This window comes from Styela clava, chromosome 9, assembly GCF_964204865.1.
Source record: "Styela clava chromosome 9, kaStyClav1.hap1.2, whole genome shotgun sequence".
Taxonomy (NCBI): Eukaryota; Metazoa; Chordata; class Ascidiacea; order Stolidobranchia; family Styelidae; genus Styela; species Styela clava.
The window spans coordinates 7,341,039-7,365,359 of record NC_135258.1 but is presented as its reverse complement, the minus strand read 5'-3'; the positions used below and the strand labels follow the sequence as shown (position 1 = coordinate 7,365,359).

General features: G+C 34.2%; 1 protein-coding gene and 2 non-coding genes across 3 annotated transcripts in view; all 3 read right to left on the bottom strand.

Annotated features, from left to right (window-relative positions):
• The window catches only part of LOC120339316 (erythroid differentiation-related factor 1-like), a 28,336-nt gene that overhangs the window by 2,838 nt on the left and 1,177 nt on the right, over nt 1-24,321 (bottom strand). The window contains exons 2-24 of the mRNA XM_039407413.2: nt 23,592-23,835; nt 22,937-23,054; nt 21,381-21,516; nt 20,505-20,609; nt 19,699-19,918; nt 18,528-18,649; nt 17,841-18,002; nt 17,319-17,415; nt 16,658-16,822; nt 15,741-15,924; nt 14,805-14,873; nt 13,849-13,989; nt 12,963-13,069; nt 12,423-12,561; nt 11,381-11,519; nt 10,660-10,760; nt 9,658-9,819; nt 6,548-6,808; nt 6,081-6,181; nt 5,645-5,773; nt 4,087-4,281; nt 3,005-3,145; nt 391-541 (exon numbers count right to left, since the gene is read on the bottom strand). Coding sequence (XP_039263347.2) covers nt 391-541; nt 3,005-3,145; nt 4,087-4,281; nt 5,645-5,773; nt 6,081-6,181; nt 6,548-6,808; nt 9,658-9,819; nt 10,660-10,760; nt 11,381-11,519; nt 12,423-12,561; nt 12,963-13,069; nt 13,849-13,989; nt 14,805-14,873; nt 15,741-15,924; nt 16,658-16,822; nt 17,319-17,415; nt 17,841-18,002; nt 18,528-18,649; nt 19,699-19,918; nt 20,505-20,609; nt 21,381-21,516; nt 22,937-23,054; nt 23,592-23,835 — 3,389 coding nt within the window. The remainder of the gene's footprint in view (nt 1-390; nt 542-3,004; nt 3,146-4,086; nt 4,282-5,644; nt 5,774-6,080; nt 6,182-6,547; nt 6,809-9,657; nt 9,820-10,659; nt 10,761-11,380; nt 11,520-12,422; nt 12,562-12,962; nt 13,070-13,848; nt 13,990-14,804; nt 14,874-15,740; nt 15,925-16,657; nt 16,823-17,318; nt 17,416-17,840; nt 18,003-18,527; nt 18,650-19,698; nt 19,919-20,504; nt 20,610-21,380; nt 21,517-22,936; nt 23,055-23,591; nt 23,836-24,321) is intronic.
• LOC120340247 (U4 spliceosomal RNA) lies at nt 4,956-5,094 on the bottom strand. Its single transcript, XR_005569296.1, has one exon. It is a non-coding gene; the product is annotated as a U4 spliceosomal RNA (small nuclear RNA).
• Nucleotides 7,675-7,838, bottom strand: LOC120340250 (U1 spliceosomal RNA). Its single transcript, XR_005569299.2, has one exon. It is a non-coding gene; the product is annotated as a U1 spliceosomal RNA (small nuclear RNA).

Sequence of the window (24,321 nt, the reverse complement as noted above, 5' to 3'; positions counted from 1 at the left end):
ACTTATAGTTGTTAAATTAAAAAGACGTGTTTGCTCAAGGTCATGTGCAGTAAACTAATTTCTGAGCAAAGTTATGAGCATCCAATGAAGTACTGAAAGCTACAGAAAGTATATAATATAGATGAGATGAATTATGCATTAGTGTGTCAAGTCAAGTTTATTTTCTCCAAAAGACGAAAACCATGCAAAAAATTATGAAAAAAATGATATTACATTATTGGGGAAGGGAAGCCGCGGGGAACCAAAACTAGTTATCAGAGCATTTCGACAGATTGGGAAGGAGAGTTTCAAAATTACTGATATTAATGGCAAATACCAGAAGAATTTTGCAAATTAGCCAACTAACATCGATTATTAGTGATTATTACTACTGCTTGGCATTAGACTTACAAGTAATCTGATGTTCCTTCAATGCCATTCTTTCAAGTTGCACTCTCAGCATTTCATACGGATGTTCATCCAATGCTTCTAATATTGCAATAGACTTATTGTAATTCTTCTCAGCCAGATTCCGTAGTTGTTTACATCTGTGAGCGTCGGTCTGAAAAGCACAAACAAGTTAATACTGATAAACTAATAAATAAGTTGAATCAAAATTTTTTTTGACAGAAAAGTATGTTACTGCCGATTCCAAAATGCTTCTTTAGTCATGAAAATACATATAGCAATGGTATTACAGTGTGTATATAAATCAGAATATGCTTCGAATTATTTTTGAATATTTTACAAGCAGGGCACAGAGCCTATTTGTCTGAATATGCTGGAAATAGGGATGTCCGTATCCGAATACTAAACTATTCTAGAATGCTTCTGAAAAAACATTTCGAATATCGTTTAAACTAAATTACTAGAACCAAAATTATACTTCACAAGTGTTTCAGTAACTTTATTTCCCAACATAAGTGGGTGAAATGAACATGTGACATAGTCTGTCAAACTAAACTGATGCGAATCACTGGAGCATTCTCTGAGAAAGTTATTTCTCTGAATTAAAGAAAACATACTGTTGCCATCACAAGCTTCTAATCAGGGCTGGGAAGCTGATTCTTAATCACAGTGGCTTTGGCTACAGCTCCAGGGACCACAGTTCCTTTTTAGAGCTCCTGAAGTATGTGCATGGCTCACAACCTGAACCCTAAACTGGTACACATAATAATGTTCATGTTGTGCGGCACAGTGCCGTATGACTGTACTAGTACCGTAGCCTACTGGCACAGATAAACTCCGATTCCATTAGGCTACCGGTACGGTACTGCTGCACTGCTATTCAATCAAACGACACCGTACCCATCTTTACCTTTAAAACTTCCACCGTGCGTTATGCAGTTATGATAAACTCGCAATAAAAAACTAATCACTTCCATAACAGAGATACTGTACCGTGTTTTTAATAGAGTTCTATTCAGTTATATACCGGTATGTTTAAAACACACTCCTAAAATAATATTTTTTTATGCGCCAAAATTTCTATTGAACAACCTTGAACTTGCGAGATTTTGTGTCTAGTAGAGGTTAATTAATTTTTATTTCAACGTTTTCTTGTGTTATTTTCCAACAGAACAACACCAAAACCACTATTATAGCAAGAATGGATACTCTAAAATTCACGATTGTATTTACAGAATTTTCAAATTCAAGGCTTCATTTGACAATTTTGATGATGTCATACCTCTAATTATTACTGCACAGTTTATTGTAATTTATTTCCTGTCTGAGTCACTCTAACGATTTTACATGCCACTCAATGTATCGAACTAGTATTCAAAGCGAAGCTAGAGTCCCTTTTTCGTGAAACATACGACTCTACTATAGAACATTAACTGTAAAAGACCATTATTCCAGTTGGTTAGGCTTGAATTATACTGTGTACATGCCATCCCCCATAGTATGGTTTAAACATATTCAATTGAGTTTTGTTTTTGTTTTCCTCTGTGTTAGTTTTGTTAATTTATTTTCGGTGTATGCTACTTCAGCTCAATTTCGTTTAAAAAATGGTAATTTTATATTTTTTTAAAGGCTGTGACTGACTCGATGACCTAACGGTCGCTTTGTCACAGCCTCGTCACAATGCCTTGGAAATTAATTTTGAAATGTTGTATGTTGTATTTTGATTTTGACATTGTTGACGAAATAAAATACTACTACTACCGTACCGGTTGCCTGCACCGTCAACATCAGATTGTCGGCAATAATCGCACAAGTCTGGACATGCCCAGACATGCCCGTTTCGTCACGCTTGATAGAAAGCAGAGGTCACTATGGTTCACGCGACGGACGATTCAGCACTTACTAACGTACTTTGAAAAAAAAAATACCGAAAAAGATCGTGCGCGACGTCGCAAGTTTCATACATGTTAAATTACGATTAACCGAAATTGGAAAAAACTATTCGAATACAGCTCTAAACGAAAACGGAAACGATAAGGACATCCCTAGCTGGAAATAAAGGAAGCTTTGACCTTGTGTATTTGAAAAATAATTGCCGCTACATTATAAAAAACTCAATTGATCATTTGGTGAATTATTCAGTACCACATAAACTCAATCACAATTTTGCTAAATTGCTATGTGGAACTTTACCATTTGCGAATAAAACAAAATATACAGGGTGTCCATAAAGTCCCCTCACAATTTCAATTTTGTTATGAAGTCAGTTTTCAATATCTCTTCATGTAGTTTGATTTTATTTTATCACCGTTTATTTTATATTGTTTTATTTCATTTATTACATCTGTAGGGGTCAACAAACTATATAAAGTATTGATAAATTCCCTTTGCAGTGTGAAAATTTTAGCACGTCATGGAAAAAACACTCTGTACATATACAGGGTGTCCATAAAGTCCATCTACAATTTCAATTTTGTTATCAAGTCAGTTCTGACCAGGTTTGTTGTTTTTTAATCAGTAATTGTTCAAGTATTTTTACTTCATTTGATAAATTTGTGAGGCCAAAACAATATATGGCATGAATAAACACTATCAGTTATATACCAGATTTACTTACACAATTTCTGTATGAATTATGATGCAAAGATGCCAATCTATAATGTATTTTGGATTGCCTGTACAGTGCGACAGACTGTTTCGGAGTTTTCTCCCAAATATCTTTGCAGTATTTCAATGAGCTGTTCATCCAAGATATAATCTTAAGGAAAAAGAATACAAATTAAAATATTAGTGTTACTGTTTTTCCAAGCCCTACAACAAACTTAAAGATTAAACAACATTTAGGCATGAATTATTGAAACTGAAAATAGCCAAAATCAGCAATAAGACAGTAGTAATAACGGTTTGTGAATGTTTGTTTTTAACTCATAAATAAATAGCTTTTTCTTTATTAGACACACTAAGTGCTAAACTTCATTTTGTGGTGATGCTTTAGCCAATAAAAACACGTTGAACGTTGTTGAAGTAATTTAATGTTGTAGACACGGAATACAGAAGATGGTTAAGACATGACGACATCGAGAGACGATACGACACTTATCAAGACGATTCGACTCCCAATACAAGACTTTCTAAATATTCGGAACCCTATATATACGTATATGTGTATTGGGATATCGATTCCATTACCGTTATTAATTAGGTTTTAGAATACTAATTACCATCTGTCATCGATCCAATTATATTTTTGGGTGTCATCTGTTTGTCTAATTACAACAGGCCCTTTATCGATCCAATTTATGAATTTGGAGAATTTCGAAATAAGCAATTTCCAGTCTTACGAATTTATCCCTAAAATGCTGGTTAATCAAGGCGTGGACAATTTGAGAATCACTCAACTAAATAGTTAAATGCATAAATATATACAGCCTTTACAAAGAAGATATAGTTAGGTTGAGTAGTGGCAGTTAATAAAATTGTGTTGAACGAAAAATGCATCAATCTCTCAAACATTTCCGCAATTTGTGCAAAATAAATTTTCATTCACTTTTTATCTATCCCAAGGTACGGTATATTCGAGCCAAGTAATTCTGCCAATTTGTTTGTCCGTTTGTTATTGTTATGTTGATTTGCTAGAGAGACCCAAATAAAATAAATAAATTGAAACCTGGTGGGAAAACAATCAAAACCTACACCTACCTCTTTTTCTGCTTCTTCACTTGCTCGTTGATCTTCAGGTGCATTTTCTTGCAATATCTGCGCCATGTTGAAATAAGAACTGCTCAATTCCCAAGATATATTGTCATACACAGCAGTACATGTTGAAACTCCAGTGTCTGATCGAATAGGACAGGATGCATGCTTTGAGTCTTTGGGACCAAGTATAGAAAGAGCCTGTAAAACAAAACCTTTCTTTTTTTTCTGGTGACACATAAATATAGTAATACAAAAGTGCATAAACATACACACTTGACACTTCTATAAAACATTGAACGTTGGGTACTTCCATAGTATGTGTACCAGGTTAGGGTTAGGCCAAAATTTCATTCCAATTTTCCTCATTTTAGTTCTATTACAAGTTCGGTGACTGTTTGTGTTATCCAAGTGAATGGCTTCCATCCCTTTACACAACTTGATATAAAGTAGGCGAACAAAATTAAATACGTCCATATTGGTGCACATCATTTTGAAGCGCGGAATGTGACAGAAATGATTAAACTAAGCGCTTAAAACAGACCCTCGCAATTCGGATCGAATGTAAACAGCATGTGGTTTGTCATTACACTATTATAACAATTTTCTTAAAAGTGAATTTCTTGCTAGTGTGAGCATATCTATCCACTTTCAAGGCAGAGAATAAAATTTGAGCATTGCAAATCAATCAATCTATTTCAGATTAGATAACTGATTATCTGCATTTCAGAACATAAAGTGATCAAATCTGTTGGAATTGTTGTCAAGAGAAGTATTGAATGCATGATCGGACATTCAGCCGCTTTACTTTACACCGTCGATGGGGTAAAAAAAGCAGGGAGGCAGGTAAAGCAAGGAATGAATGACTTAGATAGGTTGCGTACAACCCTTCAGAAATTGCCACAGGCGACACGTTTGTATCACCAGGGCGGGGTATTGGTAATAGTTTTCAACTAGCAATAATCGCACCTCGGATAAACCTCATTGGTTACGATACTGCCACTGCGCAAAGCTAACGAAATAGCTTGCACAATTTTGTGTAGTAGTATTGAAGAAAACTACCATTTGTGGTGGCTCGAGAAAGTTCGTATCCACTACGTCGCCTCGCGTAATAAAACGACCAATTCTCTCGTTTCTGCACCGCTTCATTTGTTTCCTACAGTCTCTCGTAATTTTGGTTTCTCTCGTTTTTGAGAGAATTATTCAAAAACGTTTGTCGAACGTTTCAAAATAAGCGAGGCAAGCAAGCGCATTTTCAAAAATCAATGGCAAGCAGCTGACTGCAATAGAAACTGCTCGCGTATCGCTGGAACTACGCAATCGCAAAAACGAGATTTAAACTTCTGTATTTTTAGATTATATTTGTGTTTCCAAATCGCGCTCGTGCGATTCAGTGGTGTTGGCAGTTTTTAATATCTTTAACAAAAAGTTACATAAAATACAAGTTTCAGTAAAAGAATTTTCGATTATAAAAGATAATATCTTTGTAATTTTATAAAATGATTCTCATTATACATTAACGCTAGACTGTCAAGGCAAGGAATTCACTTATTTGGCAACCTACCTTTCCATACTTTTCGATGGCAGAGAAAAAGCACTGCCGTTCTTGCTTTGACAATTGTCCTTGTTCATTATTAGAGTAAAATTGCGCAGACACGCGCATGAGACGCCCCATGTTGGATAGAACAAGCGCCTACATAAAAGAAAATTAATATAGTTTTAGATATTAAATTTCGTCGTGCAAAACCAATATTGTATGAAATAAATAAAATGCATGTGACAGATTAAATGTATATCGGCTTGTTGCAGTTGACAAGGGGTTGGTATTCATACAGGTTCAACAGCACAAAGGTATACCAGGGAATAAGAAATTGGTCCAGCAGAAAACCTTAAAAGATAGCACATTCCTATTAAAAATTGAATTTTTATTCTTCTCGCTCTGAACAAAACCCTATACAAGCAGCCAATGCCACTGGCTAAATAATGGGAAAAATAATCACCTCATTGATGATATCATTTACTTGTGCAAAAGACAAATGCGCAGCTTCAAAATGAGCTTTTGCTTCGTTCCAACAATCCCAGATCTTTTTATTAGAAGTATCTGAATAGTAAAAAATATCATGTGATGGATAACAGATAATAGGAAAATATATAATTACGAAATTGCCACAATGTCTTAAGTGAATCAAGAATCTTGTTTCACACCAACACAAATTTATTTCAGTAGTTGAATTATGCTTGTCTGAAGATGTCTGACCGCGGCCATACAAAACGTTACAGAAATATAATTCTCGAATCACTCGAAATAGTCATTTTCAATTTTGGTATAGCATCCTTGGATTATATGCATATGGATTTACCAACGCAAAAGACTATTAGAAGTATTACGTCTCGTGTAAACCCAATCAACAATTTTGTTTTAATTCTGGCTCAAATTTATTCAACAATAACGATCAACTTTTCTTACCATTATCACCTGCAGATGGTTCACTACTACTAATCATCGAGACTGCCCGGTTCAATGCACTGGCTCCAAGTTCATTGACACAGTGGCCGTGACGTCGAGTGAGAACGGTTCTGAGCGCCCATATTAATTCCGCTTGTTTTTGCGTTGGATTCGTGGGATTTTCTCCGTTTTCAGGCGTCGAATTTGGCGTTGTTGATGGTTGTGGCAGAGGTTCAGTGGTTCGTTTTGATTTCCCCTTTCCTTTTCCTCGGCCGTCTTTGGCTGTGATAACGAAATGATAAAATAGGTGAAATAATTTGCATCGAACTCTGCCCTGATGTAAAATAATTACAACATAAATCAAACACACACGGCGAAAATTCAGAATAGTTGCTAAAACTTCGAACGAGTTTTAAAATAAAAATTAGAAACGAAAATATGGATTCGTCAAATTTTGAGATTCAATAAATTTCGACAATTCGTCGATCATTACATCAGGCCGCAAAAACACTGCAATCTGCTGTGCTTTCAAAGCGTCAATGTTTAAATTTGCGCTAATTATGGGTGAAATATATACCGGGATTATGTTTGTTTCACTAATAGTTAATTAAAGTTTTTACGTTACAAATTGTTCAAAATAAATCGCTCAACAACAACTACACAACAACGTGAATCGAAAACAGGTTAAAATGTTATGATTAGGTTCCGTTATGATTATGTTGTGCTTTCGAGAAATACACATGAATCTGTAAATATAGGTTATCTATGTGCATTGTAATTGTTCAGAAACCTTTTTAATTATGAGAGTTTATTAATATAGAAGCTGCATGCTGGAAGTGTTAGAGAACCCGGGAGTGATATAAAAAAGGAGAGAATGATAAGGCAAGTGCGTTGATTAATTTCGAAATTGGACCAGTTCTTAACACAGAATACAGCATGTCTGAGCCTCTGCACGGCAATATATTGATTGCACCTTGTTTCGGCATTTGTAGTTCGCTTCTATGTAACTATCATTGCATAAAAGTTTTTGTGTGTTTTAATGTTTCTGTCACGGCAATCGTTGAACGATAATAAATCCCATGTTACGCACTTTATTACTAAAGTAGCATTACAGAATAAGCTAGTAAAGAGTTAAAATTAGGTATTGGAAGGGGATAGCGCGAACGCAGTCCCCACTAACAGAAATTACACGACCGAGTTATCCACATTTGGGATAATCGCTAGGGTCAACCTGGCCCAAGTGCAATGGCCAAGCCTCGCCTAGGCAGAACCGCCTGCGTGATCGCGGTTGACTGCCTCGTCAGGTAAGTATGAGTTCTGCAGCGAATTTTGTAAGTCCTAGGGCAAGCGTTTATGCTAACTGTTGTGGTGCGAGTCACGAGATGTAATCGACGTGTGAGAAATATTATTCTCTTCTTTTATCTCACTCTCGAATTTATTCTCGCGACGCGCTTTCTGTCCAAACTGGTTTCTTCTATTCTCTCCTTTCAGTCCCGCTTTCTTTCATTTTGAAGCCAAGGATTTAATAAACACTTAAACGATTATTATCAACATGGAAAAATTCCAGCGTCGGCCGTCATAAAACAGGCCGAAAAATTGACAATAGGTTGCGAGATATTATCCCGCCTCTGTGGTTGGTTTGGTAATAATCCTATATTGAATCCGATTTGTATACTTTGACCTAACAACACACTATCATCACCAGAATTACAGGTCAACTATTTTACCTCTAAAGGCAGATAAATTTGACAATTTTTTCGAGCAGACGCTCGGTGATTTTTTTGTTCGGCCATTTTCTGCTGTAATTTCGTTATGACATATCAATTATGATACTGTTACAATATTTCACCGGACCTGTTTTCAATTTAAGACTCTTATTAAGTTCTATCTAGTGATGTAGTAAGCTTAACGTCATCAAATATTAAACGAAATAAATATAGAATTAATTACACGCGAATAGAAAAGACCCACGCAGTTCGAGGGAATTTATCGTACTATTAGACAGAGATTTACCGCCTGTTAATAACAAGAAGAAAATGTTGACAACTGGCTATTAATACATTCTAGTTTTGTAAATTATATCTGACGTATTATAACACGCAATCGTCGATCATTTATTTATTTATTAATGTTATATAGATGTCAGATTATAGATGTATAGGTATTGTCTTGTATAAAGTATAAGTTTTTTTCGACTCATCATAATCAGCATAACAGGCAATAAAACGATTGATAAAAACAAATAATAAATTATGAAATCAGTTGTACATGTTCACTCACCTAAAATAATTGAATTATTTCTCACACGCTCACACTCATACAATCACCGAGAAATCATAAAAAAAAAAAAATAATAAAATACAAATTACTTGCCACACTATATTAATAATTTTATAATGGTTGCCACTGCCAAATTGATCAATTTTCTAAATGAGAGTGAACAGAAAAGAAAAATTATATTAAAAATATATTGCCAAGCTGACTAAAAGGCAAATATAGTCTTGAAAACTCTCTTGTACTAACAGTTTTGTATTAATTGCATACTCCACCAATCCCCCTACATTGCACACTTAACTGCCTGTATAAGTGATCACATTATACCTATTCAAATTAAACCTTTTTTGATTTTTATTATTTATCAAAGGAGGTGCATGCCGCACATTTGTGTTTTAGGACAGTATGGTCTTGTACATACATCCTGTCCTCAACATTAACAATTGTCAACAATTTTTATATGTCTAATTATTGCCAGAGGAATAAGCATACCTAAATTGGACAGAGCCTAAAAGTGCATAAAATGTTTTAGGGAAACTCAAGTTGTCAAACCAACACAAAGTTACTACTTTGCTTCTAGCGCAAACTACTAATTATTATATTAATTAATACTGAGATATATACAGTTGGTAGTCAAACATAATTCGTTCCGGATTGGTGTTCGACTAGTGATTTGTTTGAGTACTGAACAATGGTAATTATTTTAATTCGTAACTATGTAGTCCAAAATACCCAAAATATTAACAAAACGTGTACCTAAACAACAAAAATATTTAAATGTGCACCACATGCGCATAATAAAAAGAAAAATATAAAAAAATTTGTATTATAAATTTATGAAATAGAATATCGCTTACCTGATCTTGAAGAATTCTTGGCGGAATCTCTCATTGTTCCATCTTTATTTATCGGACCAAATTCTCTCATGACATTAAGTGCAGTTTCATAACATCGGGAACAGTTGAGTAAAGCTTGATCAATTTCACTGGACATTTGTGTCATCATGAAATATTTTCCTTCTGTTAAAGTAAAATATTAGAATATAGAAAGATTACTATTATATCTACCCAGAAAAAATGAAATTCGTTATCTTTTCGTGGGCCACGTCCCCTGAAGCCTTTCATTAATATGTCCATGATCTTCACTCATAGCTATTTGAAAGCGTATGCTAGAGTTCTATTCGGCTATATAACTTCTAAACCTCAATCACGTCCCATTACGTTACCAATCAAATTGGGTCTAGGCAAGATAATCACCCAATTGTTCCAAATACATAGACTTGGGCGGAAAAATCTGGTTGAGTAAACTGCACTGCGACAGTGTGATTTGTGAAATACCCTCAAATAATTCTTCCCCAGAAGATTCAAGAATGCAAATGATCGTTTTCTCAGGCTGGACATAATATGTCTGGCACAAGAGATACTTTTGAAGCACAGATAAAACTGGCTGGAAAATCTGAGACAATTAACAACAATAATAAAAACAGACGACACTCTGGATAGCCATTCCATGAGTCATCTAATTATCCCTTTCTCAATATAAAGAAAAAATCCTCTGCTCATGTCTGTTAGTACCCTGTTCTATTTAAACTTTAAGTCCGAGGTAATTTTGAATCATAATTTTGAACAAGAGAGCTATGCTCAAATATATGGACACGTAGCGCCACCCAGTGGCAATAATTTTTTGCCTTCTGGAGAAAAATTTTATCTTTAACCACTAAAAATATCAAAGCAATTGGTCCAGTATTCGAAGAGAAAAGCGATTTTTTAAAAATGGAGACGGAGACAAATAACAATAACAACAAAATTTTGAAACGATCGTTATGGCCACTAAACGTGTCCAATAAGAAATAATAATACCTGTAGGCAGAACTCGGCTCAAACCAGTTCTTATTTTTTCATCATTTTCCGTCAATGAATTGAGTTCTTCAATGTGAGATAAACTAACTGCTCCATGAGATCTAAAAGACAAAATTTAGTCTCAATGTTGGTCTACTAAAAAAGCGATAGAAAATTATTGATTGCGATCAAAATGCCATGCATAGTCAACATGGAGATGATCAATGTGGATAAAAATGAATACATGTGTGATGTTTTTTAAACTAGTCGCTAAACTACCGATAGTTACCTATTCTCATACCTGACATAGACTGATAACTGGACAAGATCTCCTTATCTTATTACCTTTCCTCTCCACACATATGCTGAATGTGAGAATCCTATCATATCCTCCCTGTATCCTAACCTATTCTATGTTTAAGAACATGGTGTGGCCTGCTTGAAGATTTCTACAGCCAATTAGAAGTTTCTTTTTGCGAGAATTTGTACAAAATATTATGCATATTCGATCATATTTGATAAATTGAATTGATAGTGTGCCAATTTTGGAACCAGTTAAAGATTGTATATTTCAGAATTATCTAATATAATGAGTAAAAGTATTGGTAAATATTTAACAGCAGAGATTGCGTTGAACACAATATGATTGGCTTTAAAAAATCAGAAAGTAATAAATGAAATCCTTGATGAAAATAGCCTTTTCTATACAAGACACGGACCCAAATTCCTCATCAAAACTTACTTTATATCTTCCACTAATGAGAATTGAATTTCTCCGCACAGTGATAACATTCTGGGTAATAACAAGTGAAAATCTGGAGGTCGACGTTCTGTGTTATTATTTGGATTCCAAATGTCACCAGACAAGTAGTCAAACGTTTCTGAAAAATATGGAATACCATAGACTTAAGATTTTGTGCAGTAATTAAATGCGTGTTTATCAATTTTTATATTTATCTCTTGGCATCAGTCATGGTAAAAAACTGAATTTTTTCAAAATTAAGTCATTAGATATTTTAAAATATTGAATTCATGAATAACTTTGAATAAATTCACATAAGAAATTCATTATTTCAGGCAGCTGTCAGGCAATATCACAGAATGACCGTTTCAAAAAAATATAAAAAAAAGAGGGAGACAATCACATCATTGTTTAACTTTAACCTCTCGATTAAATGTAATACTCTATTGCACATGATGCAATTTCAATTATGTTCATAGTTCAATATTCCATATATATATGAAAACATTACTTTAGATTTGAGAACATAGGTTCCCCAGCATTCCGTGAGAGCACTCTGTGAGAGAAAGCTATGACCTCCACGAGCTACTCGTTTATTTATTTAAACACAGAATATTTTTTAAATACAAAGCAGCAAATACATCAGAGTCATTAAATAAAATCATTTCAGTTTACTCAAGGAAATGAATCCCTGCTTTAGAATGTATTTAGCATAGTTTTTTTTTATTGGGTTTTGGTCATCCTTGGTTTTCATTGAATACTATACATCCAGAATATGACAGAACAGTATTTAACACAAAAACCTGAACATTAGTCGCAAAGATAAATCTATATTATAGCTCTTAGCATACCATTGGTTGCTTGAAATACTTCAAGTGAACTTTTTACTTTCGAGGGAGAAGGATATTGTTGGGAGCAAACACACATTAAAATAATGAACCTAAAGTGTTGAGAGAATAAAAATTGCTTCAAAAATAAAACAATTAAGACGATTGTTTATGACTACTCTGGAATTTTTTGGAAGTGAGTATTTAATACTCACCATAACTTTGCAAAGCGAGCTTTGATCTTCTCAACGCTCTTCCAAATTTTCCTAAGTTACTTGCCTGTTCTGCTAATCGAAAATATGCAAGTGCTGCATTCCTTATTAATTGACATAGAAGACTCTGTTGCCATTCAAGCTAAAGAGTAAATTAACAGTAGTATGAAAACAAGAAAAGATAATGGACAAGACATCACGAGAGTTTGGAAAGGGTGATTTTGTAATATCTGACATTAAATAATACTATATAACTGTGCCAAATCATTGATGCAGTCCAAAAAATGCAGTAAAGGTGGGGTTAAGAACCTCAATATAAAATTTTTTCGCCTATTATAGATATCTTCCTTCAAATTCATGAATCTATAATACCAAATTTATGCTGTTGACTGAAAGAACATCAAATTTCACAATTTGAAAAAAAAAAATTTCCTGATTGCATTGATTTGCAAAGTTCCACAAAACGGCAATTCTCAGTGAAAAGTTTATGAAGCTGAATCCTTATTTCCAATTTGGTATTAGAAGAAACAGTAATCAACTCACCCTATAACAAGGCACCAGAACTTCTAATCCAGAAACAACATAGGACAATACAGTGTTACAGCTTTCTTCAACCTGGCCATTCTGTTCATCATTGGTCTGTCGTCGGTCTGGAAAAAAAGCGTTTTCATTAGTTTAATATCTGTATGCTTAATTCTTATTAAAATAAGGATGTTCACAGCGACAAACTTTGTACAGTTCAGTCAAAGTTGAAGGTAATTAAACGGTTACTCCTGTAGCATGTGTACCAGGTTGGGGTTAGTTAGGCCATAATTTTATTCCAATTTTCCTTATCTTGTTTCTATTACCAGTTCGAGGAATGTTCGCGTTAGCCAATTGAATATACTCCCTGACCATAGGTTTCAGTCTCTTTACACACCTGAATGGGAAGTAGGCGAAAAAAATGAGTTACCTCCATATTGGTACACACAATTCTGGAGCGCCATTGAATGACCTTCCGAAGAAAGTATCTGTATATGATTTCCATAAAATAAATCAGGATGTAACAAATTGTGTAGTAAATGCTGAATCAGGTAAGATTCCGGTCCTTCCAAGGAGCTACTTACAAATCAGTGGTGCATGCATAGGTCTGGTTCAGAGCGAAAATCATGGATAACAGTCGTATGAAAAAATTCATACCTTTGGTTATGTGCCAGACTGGTAGTCTATTATTGATAAAGAAAATATAGAGGCGAGTGGTTACTACCAGGTTATTCAGAGTAATAAGTGCACAAAATCATACGCTTCTCACTAGTTGTGCATGTATTAATTAACATGGAGGCCTATAGTTGACTTGTAGAAAAAACTGAAAACAATTATGAAAAAAGTGAAACTGCAAAGCACTTCTAAATATTTTATGTGCATGGCTGAATTATTGATCATTTCATACTTCTGCTTGGAGATTTGATAAGATCAAATGAAGCAGAGATAGGTTGATATCTTTCTGGTATCGATAGATCAGTGACACTCGGTATTGAAGCAACTTCTGCACTTCTTGGGCCTTCACTGTTCTTTCTTGAGTTGGCAAGATCTAGGTGAAAATATAAAAGCAAGGTTGAAATCTCTAATTCTTTTCCATCATCATCAATAAACAGGGTGATTTCAATTCATTTCTCTATGGGGTGATTCATGTGTGTTGAAATGATTTTAAATTCATACAGATAATAGGTTTAGAAACGAGATGGAACAAAAATATACAGAGTGAATCTTGATGTTGGGCCCATCAATTCTATCATGAGTCCCGCTTTCAATCTATACTCCAATATTGTATAATCCCTTCGATAAAGTTTTATTTTTATTGTTAAAACTCTGGTAAACATGTTTCAATTTGAATTTCCCACAAATATTTTGCTCCCATATACATATGTAGGCTAGTAGTTCAGATTCTCAGTGAAATGTTCTAGGGGAATCATAACTCTCAAGTTTTGAATACTTTGTTTTTCAAACACAACACGAATTTCCAACATTATGGTGAAGTTCAGGAAATCGCATTTAAAATTATTAAATATCGACTTTGTCTCTTAACTCTGGAAAATATGAAATTTCGACTCCCAAGTCTCAATTCCAAGAAATAAATGTTATTAATTATTGGTTGCATAATATGATTTGTAATGTTCCTAAACTTGTTATGTGTTTCCATGTCAACAGCATTGTTCAAAATTATGAATTCATAAAACCTGAAGATATTCCAAAGCTGGATCATTCAAGGTTTGAGTTATCAGATATATAAAGCTTTAGGAAGCTTTTCCAAGCTTTAGGATATTTAGTGATCATAACATTAAGCATACAAGTGCCTGCTACCAAGAAAATATAACAAAGATAAATGTTATAAAAGAATCTGCTTACCGGTATCATGATGAGCAGTGCAAGTATCACAACCTTTCCAATCCACAGATCCTGGACTCGGGCTGGAATCTAGAAAGATAATGTCAGCAAGTAACACGGGTAGTACTATTTGTGAACACTAACTAACACATCTATGTCTTACTATAAGTCCTCAATATGTGATAAAAAGATATGCTATTTTAATACAGGTTTTTATATCACCAAGTGCGTGTTGAAAAGAAGGTACGCAAATCAGGCCACCAAGCACCTATGAGGTGTGAATACAGAACAGAATACAGAATAGGATTTACATATCATCCCATGGGAAAGGAACGTCGATACGACGGCTTTTAAAAATCATATGGGGAATCATAACCCCTCACCCAGTTACCAGTCCATGTCGGGTATGGGATTAGTTAGCCAGTTATTTGTTTGAAATGCATGGACCTGATGGCGGAGGAAGCCGTAACAAGCGGTTAAGTGAACCACCCTGCGACGGTGGGTAGTCCAGCAAGTATCTTCAACTCTGACCAGGTGCTAGAATAGTTTTCAACCTTACTCTCTCATTTACCTTTTTACAAATTTCAAAGGTAAAATTCACCCAAAATCCTTTCACTACCAAATCTACAAATACTAAATTGGGTGAAAAAGACTTGAGAAGGATTTTCAATTTAGAATTATGGATGCAGACCCGTAAAATTGATTGTGTTCGCATAACTACAGTCAAAGCAATAATTTTTACCCCAAAGGCTGGTAAAAGTTACCCCTATTAAGAACCCCCTAATACTAGGCTTCAGATATTTAGATTTCAGTCAAAGGGAAAAGAATATAGACCACAAGAAAATCCATCAAAAGTGAAAGTTCTTCGAAACTTTAATTTCAGATATACTCCTTGACAAACTAAAATTAACACACATGTTGAGAAAGAATACCGATATTACAATATTATAAAATAACCTTGTTCTTTAGTTGTAGTTCCTTCCTTGGCTGGCCTATCAAGATTAGGATCCGGAAGAAACAGAGTTGATAACATACATATTGCACTGCTGACGATATACTGGTACTTTGTTCGGTCAAGAAGGTCGATGCATTGAATAAGAAGTTTTTTGACTGTTATACGATGATCACAAGTATCGCGACTCTAAATTGAACAAGAAGAAAGAAACTAGGAAAAAAAATATTTTTTACATAGCAAAATGTCATTTGAGTTCAAGTTGTTTATTGTCTGAGGTAAGGCTGTGGAGTAATAGAATTGCATGTTTAATTTGATTATGGGGTCTGTTGTGCAGTCCTTGTTTCAAACTATCGAGAGTCAAAATTAAGAATTTCCCATTGAATACGATGTTAGTTACCGGTATGTAAAATTAGGGATGGGATGAGGTAAACAGTTACAGTAATCTTTTCGAATGAACCTAAATGGTAGAGGAATTGGTTAGGTGAACCACCCTGCAATGGCACATAATTATGTCAAATTGATAAGAATATAATTCTCACAATGTCAGTAGCTTTTTAAAGACTTGTACGACTAACTTCACACAGTCTTGTTCATGGCAAATATATAAAATACAATCAAATTCCAAATTAAATATTTTTTATTCTCAAAGCAAGTCCATAAGAGTCAAAAGCTACCGCTGACAACCTGGAAGCTATACATTCTTACATTCTTATATCAGAGACTACAGCTGATGAATATCATATTTTATTTTAGACGGCTGGGAACTTGTTGTCAGATGGGTTGTTCGGAGCAAAGAATCAAGATAGGAATTTTGTGTCCAATACAAGCCCCAAATCAGAAAATTCAATACATACAAATCATATTTCATCCACATTTAATCACTTCAAAAAAGTCACTAAAGAAAAAACAAAAGTTCTACCTGCATAAGACTAATAGCAGTCCTGTACAGCAACATAGCAACAGAGAATATATAAGGATTCTTCTGCAAATTCTGTTCTGTTCTCCTGTTTGTTCCAATATCAGAAGTGTTCGTATCACATAGCGTTGTTAGATCATATAGTTTGACGACATCATCTCCACTGCCCTGTGTGATAAGAGATAAGAGTTATCAGTAAATTTATCAGCTGGTGCAGGTTGTCCAACTTTTGATGATAATAAAATTGCACTTCTGCTCAAAGAAATGTCTTTGTTAGGATCCAACTAAAAATGGAAAGAGTATTAATAGAAAACCGTAAGATTCCAGTAGATATTGGTTGATAGAAAACTTGAAATAATTGAAGTCAAAAACGAGATAAAACCAATGCGTTAGAAAAAGAGAAAATAATTCAGAGTCAGAGTTATTTTAGTTGTTACTTCAATTAAAAAAGAAACATTCAACAATGAAGTGTATGTAATAAGAACAGTATCAAAATGACATGTGTTGTGAAGGAACGTTTTGCTCCGTCATCAAGTCTACAACTTTAAGCCCCTTTTTTTAGAATAAAGATAATTGTTCAAAGCAACTTGTAAAGAGGAATCCAAGCGGGCCACTTTCCAGCATGCCAAGTCGAAAATCCAGATATAAAGTAACTAATACAAACCTTGAAAAGCCAATAAGTGTGGCCTTCTTTCGTGCAATTGGATTTTAAAAATGATAAAATATTCTGTGCAATGTCCTTCACCACTTGTGGACTGAAGCTGAAACAGAAAAAAAGAATTACTTGCAACAGAGACCATAACAGTGAATGAATTGCTTGAGTATAGAATCAATTAGACATCCGCTTATATGCTGTGCCCTATATAAGAGACTGATGAGATATAAAAAGCGAACTGGATTGAAATATTGAGGTATTCCTGGTTTAGAAAAGTCAACATTGAAAGCTCACATTGATGATGTTAGTAGATAAATGTAACACACATAAGTTGGAAACCTAAACAAGACTAGGAAAAAGCTTGATGCTGACAAAGCGGTACCCCTGTAGTGTGTGTACCAGGTTAAGGTTAGGCCATAATTCTATTTCAATTTTAATTTTTTTCAAGCAATTGTCGGATGAAGGGCCTTGTTAACGTTATTTCAACTCATAAAGGTTTATAGGTATGACCAATCAGTTGAAGACTCAAACCTTGAATGATCCAACTTAGGAATATCTTCAGTTTTTATGACTTCATAGTTTTGAACGATGCCGTTGACATGGAAACACATAACAAGTTCAGGAACATTACAAATCAAATTATCCAACCAATAATCTATTCCTGTCAATATGTTGATTGGCTTATTAGAATCCCTGGTAACAGAAAGATAATACAGAGTTGAACATTTTTTACAACTCTTATCGAATACAATGAATTCTAAATTAATTGAAAATTTCAATACTTTATAGGTATTCAGAACAGTGGATTCGGAGAAAGGAGTCTATTGGTTTATCTTACTTGGTTTTCATCTTCCCAAGACATATAAAAGAAGGCTAGGGATGTCCAAAACGAATCGAATAACAATATACTCAATAATTAAGGATTTTGAACCATCAAACAAGCAGATGAAAGCTTACAATATCTCAACTGGTAACTAACAACACAGAGAAAACAATGACTTTCATATTTATGTTGTTTCATATATGATTAACATGAATATATAGTAATTTACATAATTTTCCACATGAACTTGACCCCAATCTAGAATGTATTCGATATTTTGTTTTCAAAAATGTATTCGAAATAGAAAAATATTCAACCATTTTTAAATCGACAACCATATTTAAATCTATTTCATCAGTTGTAAATGTTTGTTCTCCCATTGCACTAGTCAATACCTGAGTCTCAAACTGACAGCAGGATACTTTCCGCCACCAAATATGGGCATGTTTGTTCCAAGTAACATTTGTAAATCCTCAAACGTCCATGATATGTTGCGTTCAAATGCTTCTGTTGCATCCTATAAAATAGTTGGATAGTCACAGAAAAAGCACATAAATTTTAATATTATTGATTTGTATAAAAATTAGTCCTTTTTGGACTTATTTGCTAAGATGCGTGAGGTGAAGAGAGTCAGTAGACTAATAAAGCATTTACTTTCTGTAATACAAATTATGATGTATTAGGAGGAAATTCCAATTTGTTAACCAATGCAAATGATAGGTGAGCTTGTTTCTAAGCTAATAAACAATCATAATATGGCTCAATATCTAATAGAGCAAGTAATACTTCACTCACTGGCAACAATTTTAATTGATTAGTTCTAAACTACCGGTTCTCAACCAGTGGGCCATGGCCCACTGCTGAGCGATAGAAGCATTTGCAGGTAGGCCATAAGCCAAAATTGCTGGAGATATTGATAAATTAATAACGAGAATATCGGTCAGAGACCGAAGACTTACCGATCGAAACTGCGGTTTCGATTCATGACTCTATAGTGACACCACGAGTCCCATCAGTATTTAATCAATAACTCGCTATTTATACGACATATTTCATCCAAAATCAATAGGATTCTGTTCCGAGATACGATGAATGCACATGCAAAATTTGGAGCAGATTCAACCTCGCCTTCGTGAGATATCGCGTTCATCTAACAGACAAACACACACACACACAGACAAATACCTATTAACATACTTACCGATCTTAAGATCGATAAGTAATTATACTTTGATTGTAGCAATGAATAATGATGCTGTTTTTTGCTACTGGGTGAGTGGTAGTTCTCAGTTTAATTATTAAAATGAGATTGTATATTTTTGTTTTTCTTGTAGTTTTTCCTCGAATGAGAAAGTTAATGGGCCAGAATTTTTGTGCAATGAAGTGGGCCACGAAAAAAAAAATGGAGAACCACTGTTCTAAACTAAACATAGGCAGATTAGTTTCAAGAACTGGTCGATACTTCCCATTGCACACAAATTCATTTTGTCGTTCACTACTGTCCCACAGTGCTCACTTTTATACACAAAACAAATCTAAACATCCAAGTCAAAAATATCATCTTACCGGTGTTGGGAAAGATTCATGTGGTGTCCAGTATCTCCATCTTCTGTCTGAAGTAACAATTGCACTGTTCCGTTTGCTTTCTTCATCATTTTGTTCCGCTTTATCATCTGATGTTGATGAATTACAACTGGATAATGAAGACGAGAGTTCTTTGATTTTTTCTTCTTCACTCCCCAGCGACGCCAAACACTCTTCATCGATTTCAATCAGTTTCACATTGCTGTCAAAAGATAGGATGTAATATACAAACCGCAGATAGATAAAATAAACCGTAAATAAGAAATACTAAAGTCCAGTGTCAAGACGTTCGTGTTATTGAACTTGAGTTAGACTCAGGTTACAGTTTATCAAAGACAACAGCAGATATACAAGTTAAACAGTAAATAAGAGGTGATGGAGTCCAATATAAAAGCACTATGCCAACCAGTAGTCCATGTCCCTTGTGGGTTGTTTAAATTTATATGGGTCAATTTGGCCCTTTCCATGCAGATATTTATTTGTAAAAAATACTCCGGTTTGCGATTTTACGTACTATAACCCTTTAAATTAAAGGAGTCTCTGACTAATGCATGTCGGCTGCTAACTGATAGTTCGTATTATCAGATGGAGAATTTCGATTAATAAGTACGTTTGGAATGCCGGGTAACCGGGAAGTTTATTTTGGACAACCTTGGAGGAATTCACAAAATGTTAAGAACTGCTGTCTGCTGCACTAGTCAAATAACAGAATGGTATCAATTTAGTTCATAATAGAAAAAAATGACAAAAGGATATGCATAGCTGCAGTCAGCAAGGAAGTATATTACCTTTCTTTATTCTCTTTATCATCACTATAATCTTTCTCAGTTGGAGAAAACTCCTCATTTTCTTGAGTTTTGTCTTCAATTTTATTCAAAGAATCTTTGTAAATGCTGGAATAGTAAGGTAGTGTAAGATCATTTTTTAAATTGTGTGAAGTTTTTGTCAATATGTAGATAATCCGTGTGGTATTTTAATAGTTGGTCTTTAGTCACATTTAGTGGTCTTTTTATGTATCATGGCTGCTTGTACAGAGACCTATTCAGAATGAAAGTGTGAAAACAAATCAAGTATCCCAATTTTACTGCATCACATATGAAAGAGTATAATATTGTACGACCTCTCTACAAATTAAACTTTTTCAAATATGGACTCATTGCTAAATGTATATCATGCATAAAACAAAATGATAAAAATTTCTTATTTCAGAACAAAAGCACAAAGTACCCTTTGGAGATGCTATTCTTTGAAAATTATATGCATATTACTCAGAACAGTAAAAAATAAAACAATTCTTTCTCAATATAAAAGATTAATAAAATACACATAAAAGTTGGCATAGAAAATTTTTTGGGGAGCGTGAAGCTGACTAAAAATAAAAATATTTGTTAAATTTGATCTTGCCTGCCTTATTTTGGATAGGCCTATTTACTTTTCTTTAATGTTCAGAGATTGCGATTCCATCCACATATTTGCAACGTGTTTTTTGAAAAAAACATACTTTTGCTTTACTATCTGTTATTTGTATCATATTGTTAGCTTGCTATTTTATGAGGTGGGGCACGAGACTTGACAAAATCTAAAAAAGGGTCGCTACTTAAAAAAGTTTTGAGAACCACAGACAGAGTATTTCAAACAAAAACCATAAAAATGTGGTAGCCTACCTATAGTAAAGAAATTTTGACAGCATTAGTCTTTCATATTGTGAGGACGGACTTTTTTTCTTAAACAAAGTATTGCTTCCTTGTTGCTGTTGAACTAATTCTTGATAAAAGTTACGAAACCATTCCCATTCTGATTCTGGAAAATTAAAAGGAAATATTGAAAGACAAGGTCGGAATCTGAATAGATATTGGTTATTTTAATGAATGTCTCATGTTTGGTACAATGGTGGATTTCTCAAACTTGACCCCAGTCTCCTTTTGGTGCTATGAAGCGGTTTTCTGGGAGGCACAAGCAAAAGCCTTCACAAATCACAACATAGTATTCAAGACGACCACATTAATTTAAAGTAAACCGACTTTGATTTGTTCAATTCTTTGACTTAAATGCATTCATATTTTCAAGTCTCATTCGAAGTTTGGCGAATTTCTTGAATTTCCATTCTGTGTCATCAAATGTTTGTACCATGGTAAAGTTCAAAATAAATTATCTTATCTAATTCTTACATATTAAATAATCACTTGCAAACTCAAGTAGACAAATACTTCAATATAGGAAAGTCAATAAAATTTAAATTGGAAATTGACCATAAATTGAAATATTGATGCATAATAGCAGATAAGAAAATGCAGAAACAACTTCCTTTTACTCTCACAAGTCACAAGACATAATAATGATGGCTAGAATGAACTATATATTATATTTAATGTAACAATAAAAGCATGGATTATAACAGGGATGTGCAACCTGCGACCCGCAGGAAAAATGAGGCCCTCAAGAAAAAAATTATACAGCCTGCTAAGAGGTGCCAATTTTGAATGACACTCATCCTAAATAAAGGTGCCGCCCGCAGTTTCACCAAGTTATTTATAACTAGCTCTCTTGTATTGCACTTGCACACTCCTGGATTATTACTTGTCGATTTTAATCGGTAAGTATGTTGATAGGTGTTTGTCTGTCTGTTTGTCTGTTAGATGCACGCGAAAGGGAGATTGAATCTGCTCCAGATTTTGCATGTGCATTCATCATATGTCGTACCAGAAGCCTATTGATTTTGGATGAATTATGTCGTATAATTAGCGAGTTATTAATAATTAGTGATGGGACACAAGGTGTCATTATGGAGTAAGAGTGCTGTTTTGGGGGATCCCCTAACTTTCAATTCATAAGTCTTCGGTCTCAGACCGATATTCTCGTATTATGCTTTGCTGGTAAGAAACAATTGATACATTACATTCAAAATAAGATGTCAAACTTTAGATGATCACATTCAATTGCAGATTAAAACAATACTTGTTGAATATGAGGTATTCACTATTTACTACTATATAAAGGTCCGTAAAGTCCCTTTACAATTTCCATTTTGTTATGAAGTCAGTTCCCAATATATCTTACTAACCAGGTTCGTTGTTATTTAATCAATAATTGTTTGAGTATTTTTACCTCATTTATTAATACATCTGTGAGGGCCAAAACGACATATGGGTTCGATAAATTCCCTTCGCTATTTTAAAAAAATTTCAAGACTTTATTATATATACAATCATACAAGTCTCACCCTCAGCAGTGAATCTTTTTATATCAAAGTTTTCTAATAACAAGGTTCTACCAATCCTGTGTATTGCCATGCTTACATGGGCCTTGTTATACGGCATCTTCAGCAATTTCTTGATATTCTGAAAAAGAGAAATACAAGTTAGTTATAATTCTCAGCAGTTTTCAAGATAGGGTTCATACCTTCATTACTAACGGGGTTCTGGACAAATAGACACTAATATGTCATGAGCTAATATTTTCAGAAAAACTCGTATCTTTCTCAAGTACAGTAGGACGGGGTTGAGCATCAGGAACTGAAGGTGTTCAAAAAGACATGTTTCACATTTGTGCTATGTGACATATTCTATATTCTAAAAATTCACATACAAGGGCTTGAAACATTGCACATGAAAGATTGATTAAAACAAGGTTACAATTATTCACTCACATAAAACATACAGAACTCAAAGAACTTATTGAATTTAATGTTTGTAAGATGAGTATGTGAAAGTTCGTTACAAAACCAGCAATTGTAGCACTCGAATTGCAATGCAATTGATATGTCGATGCAGATGAAACTAATTTTAGACAGAATGATATAATTTATATAATAATATGGTTTAAAAAGTTCTATTTACTTCAAGAACGATTATATATAATGTGAACATAACACAAACCTCTGCATCTGACACAACATCTACTTTGCCGACACTATCAAGGTGGCCACTCGCCATACTGAATCCACTGAACGAACGATTTGGATTACTTGAATATCTGCCACCTGGCAACACAGTCTCTGGGCGAAGTCCGACCGTTTTTCGAAGCCAGTTTGAAGGTGCCAGATTCAAGTTTGTTTCTGGAGCGAGATGGGAGAACATTGCATTGTTTTTTGTTGCTGAATATGCTATGATGGCTGATGACCTGCAAATGTTATGAATTATTTTATGAACTTGCTTATGACATTACATTTAAAAAAATAATGCATTGTATTTAGAGTTAACCGACTATATCAGAGTAGATGATTAAATATAATCTTGAGTTTAAATTCCACCCCACGCAGAATGTAGTAAATTGTATAATTTCCCGCAAAGCTTAGTGCAGTGCTTTCCTGGAGATCTTTGATCAATTATTAGGGAGCTTTCAAAGTTAAGTTATTATTAATTAAGACTACTTCGAGAGTTTAGTATTTTTAGTCGATGAAATTTTGTAATATTCATTCAACCTCGCCTTAAAATTCGTTTATGAGTTTTGGTGGGTGGTGTAGCCAGTCTGCTAACCCGTTAATTTTTTTAACCGTAGGTGCATTGGCATTTATTCTACACGCTAAACCTCGAATAAACTTTCTACGATCAGGGGTTAAAGCTATACAAACTACCAAGGTACGACACTCAGAAGATGTATTTGCGA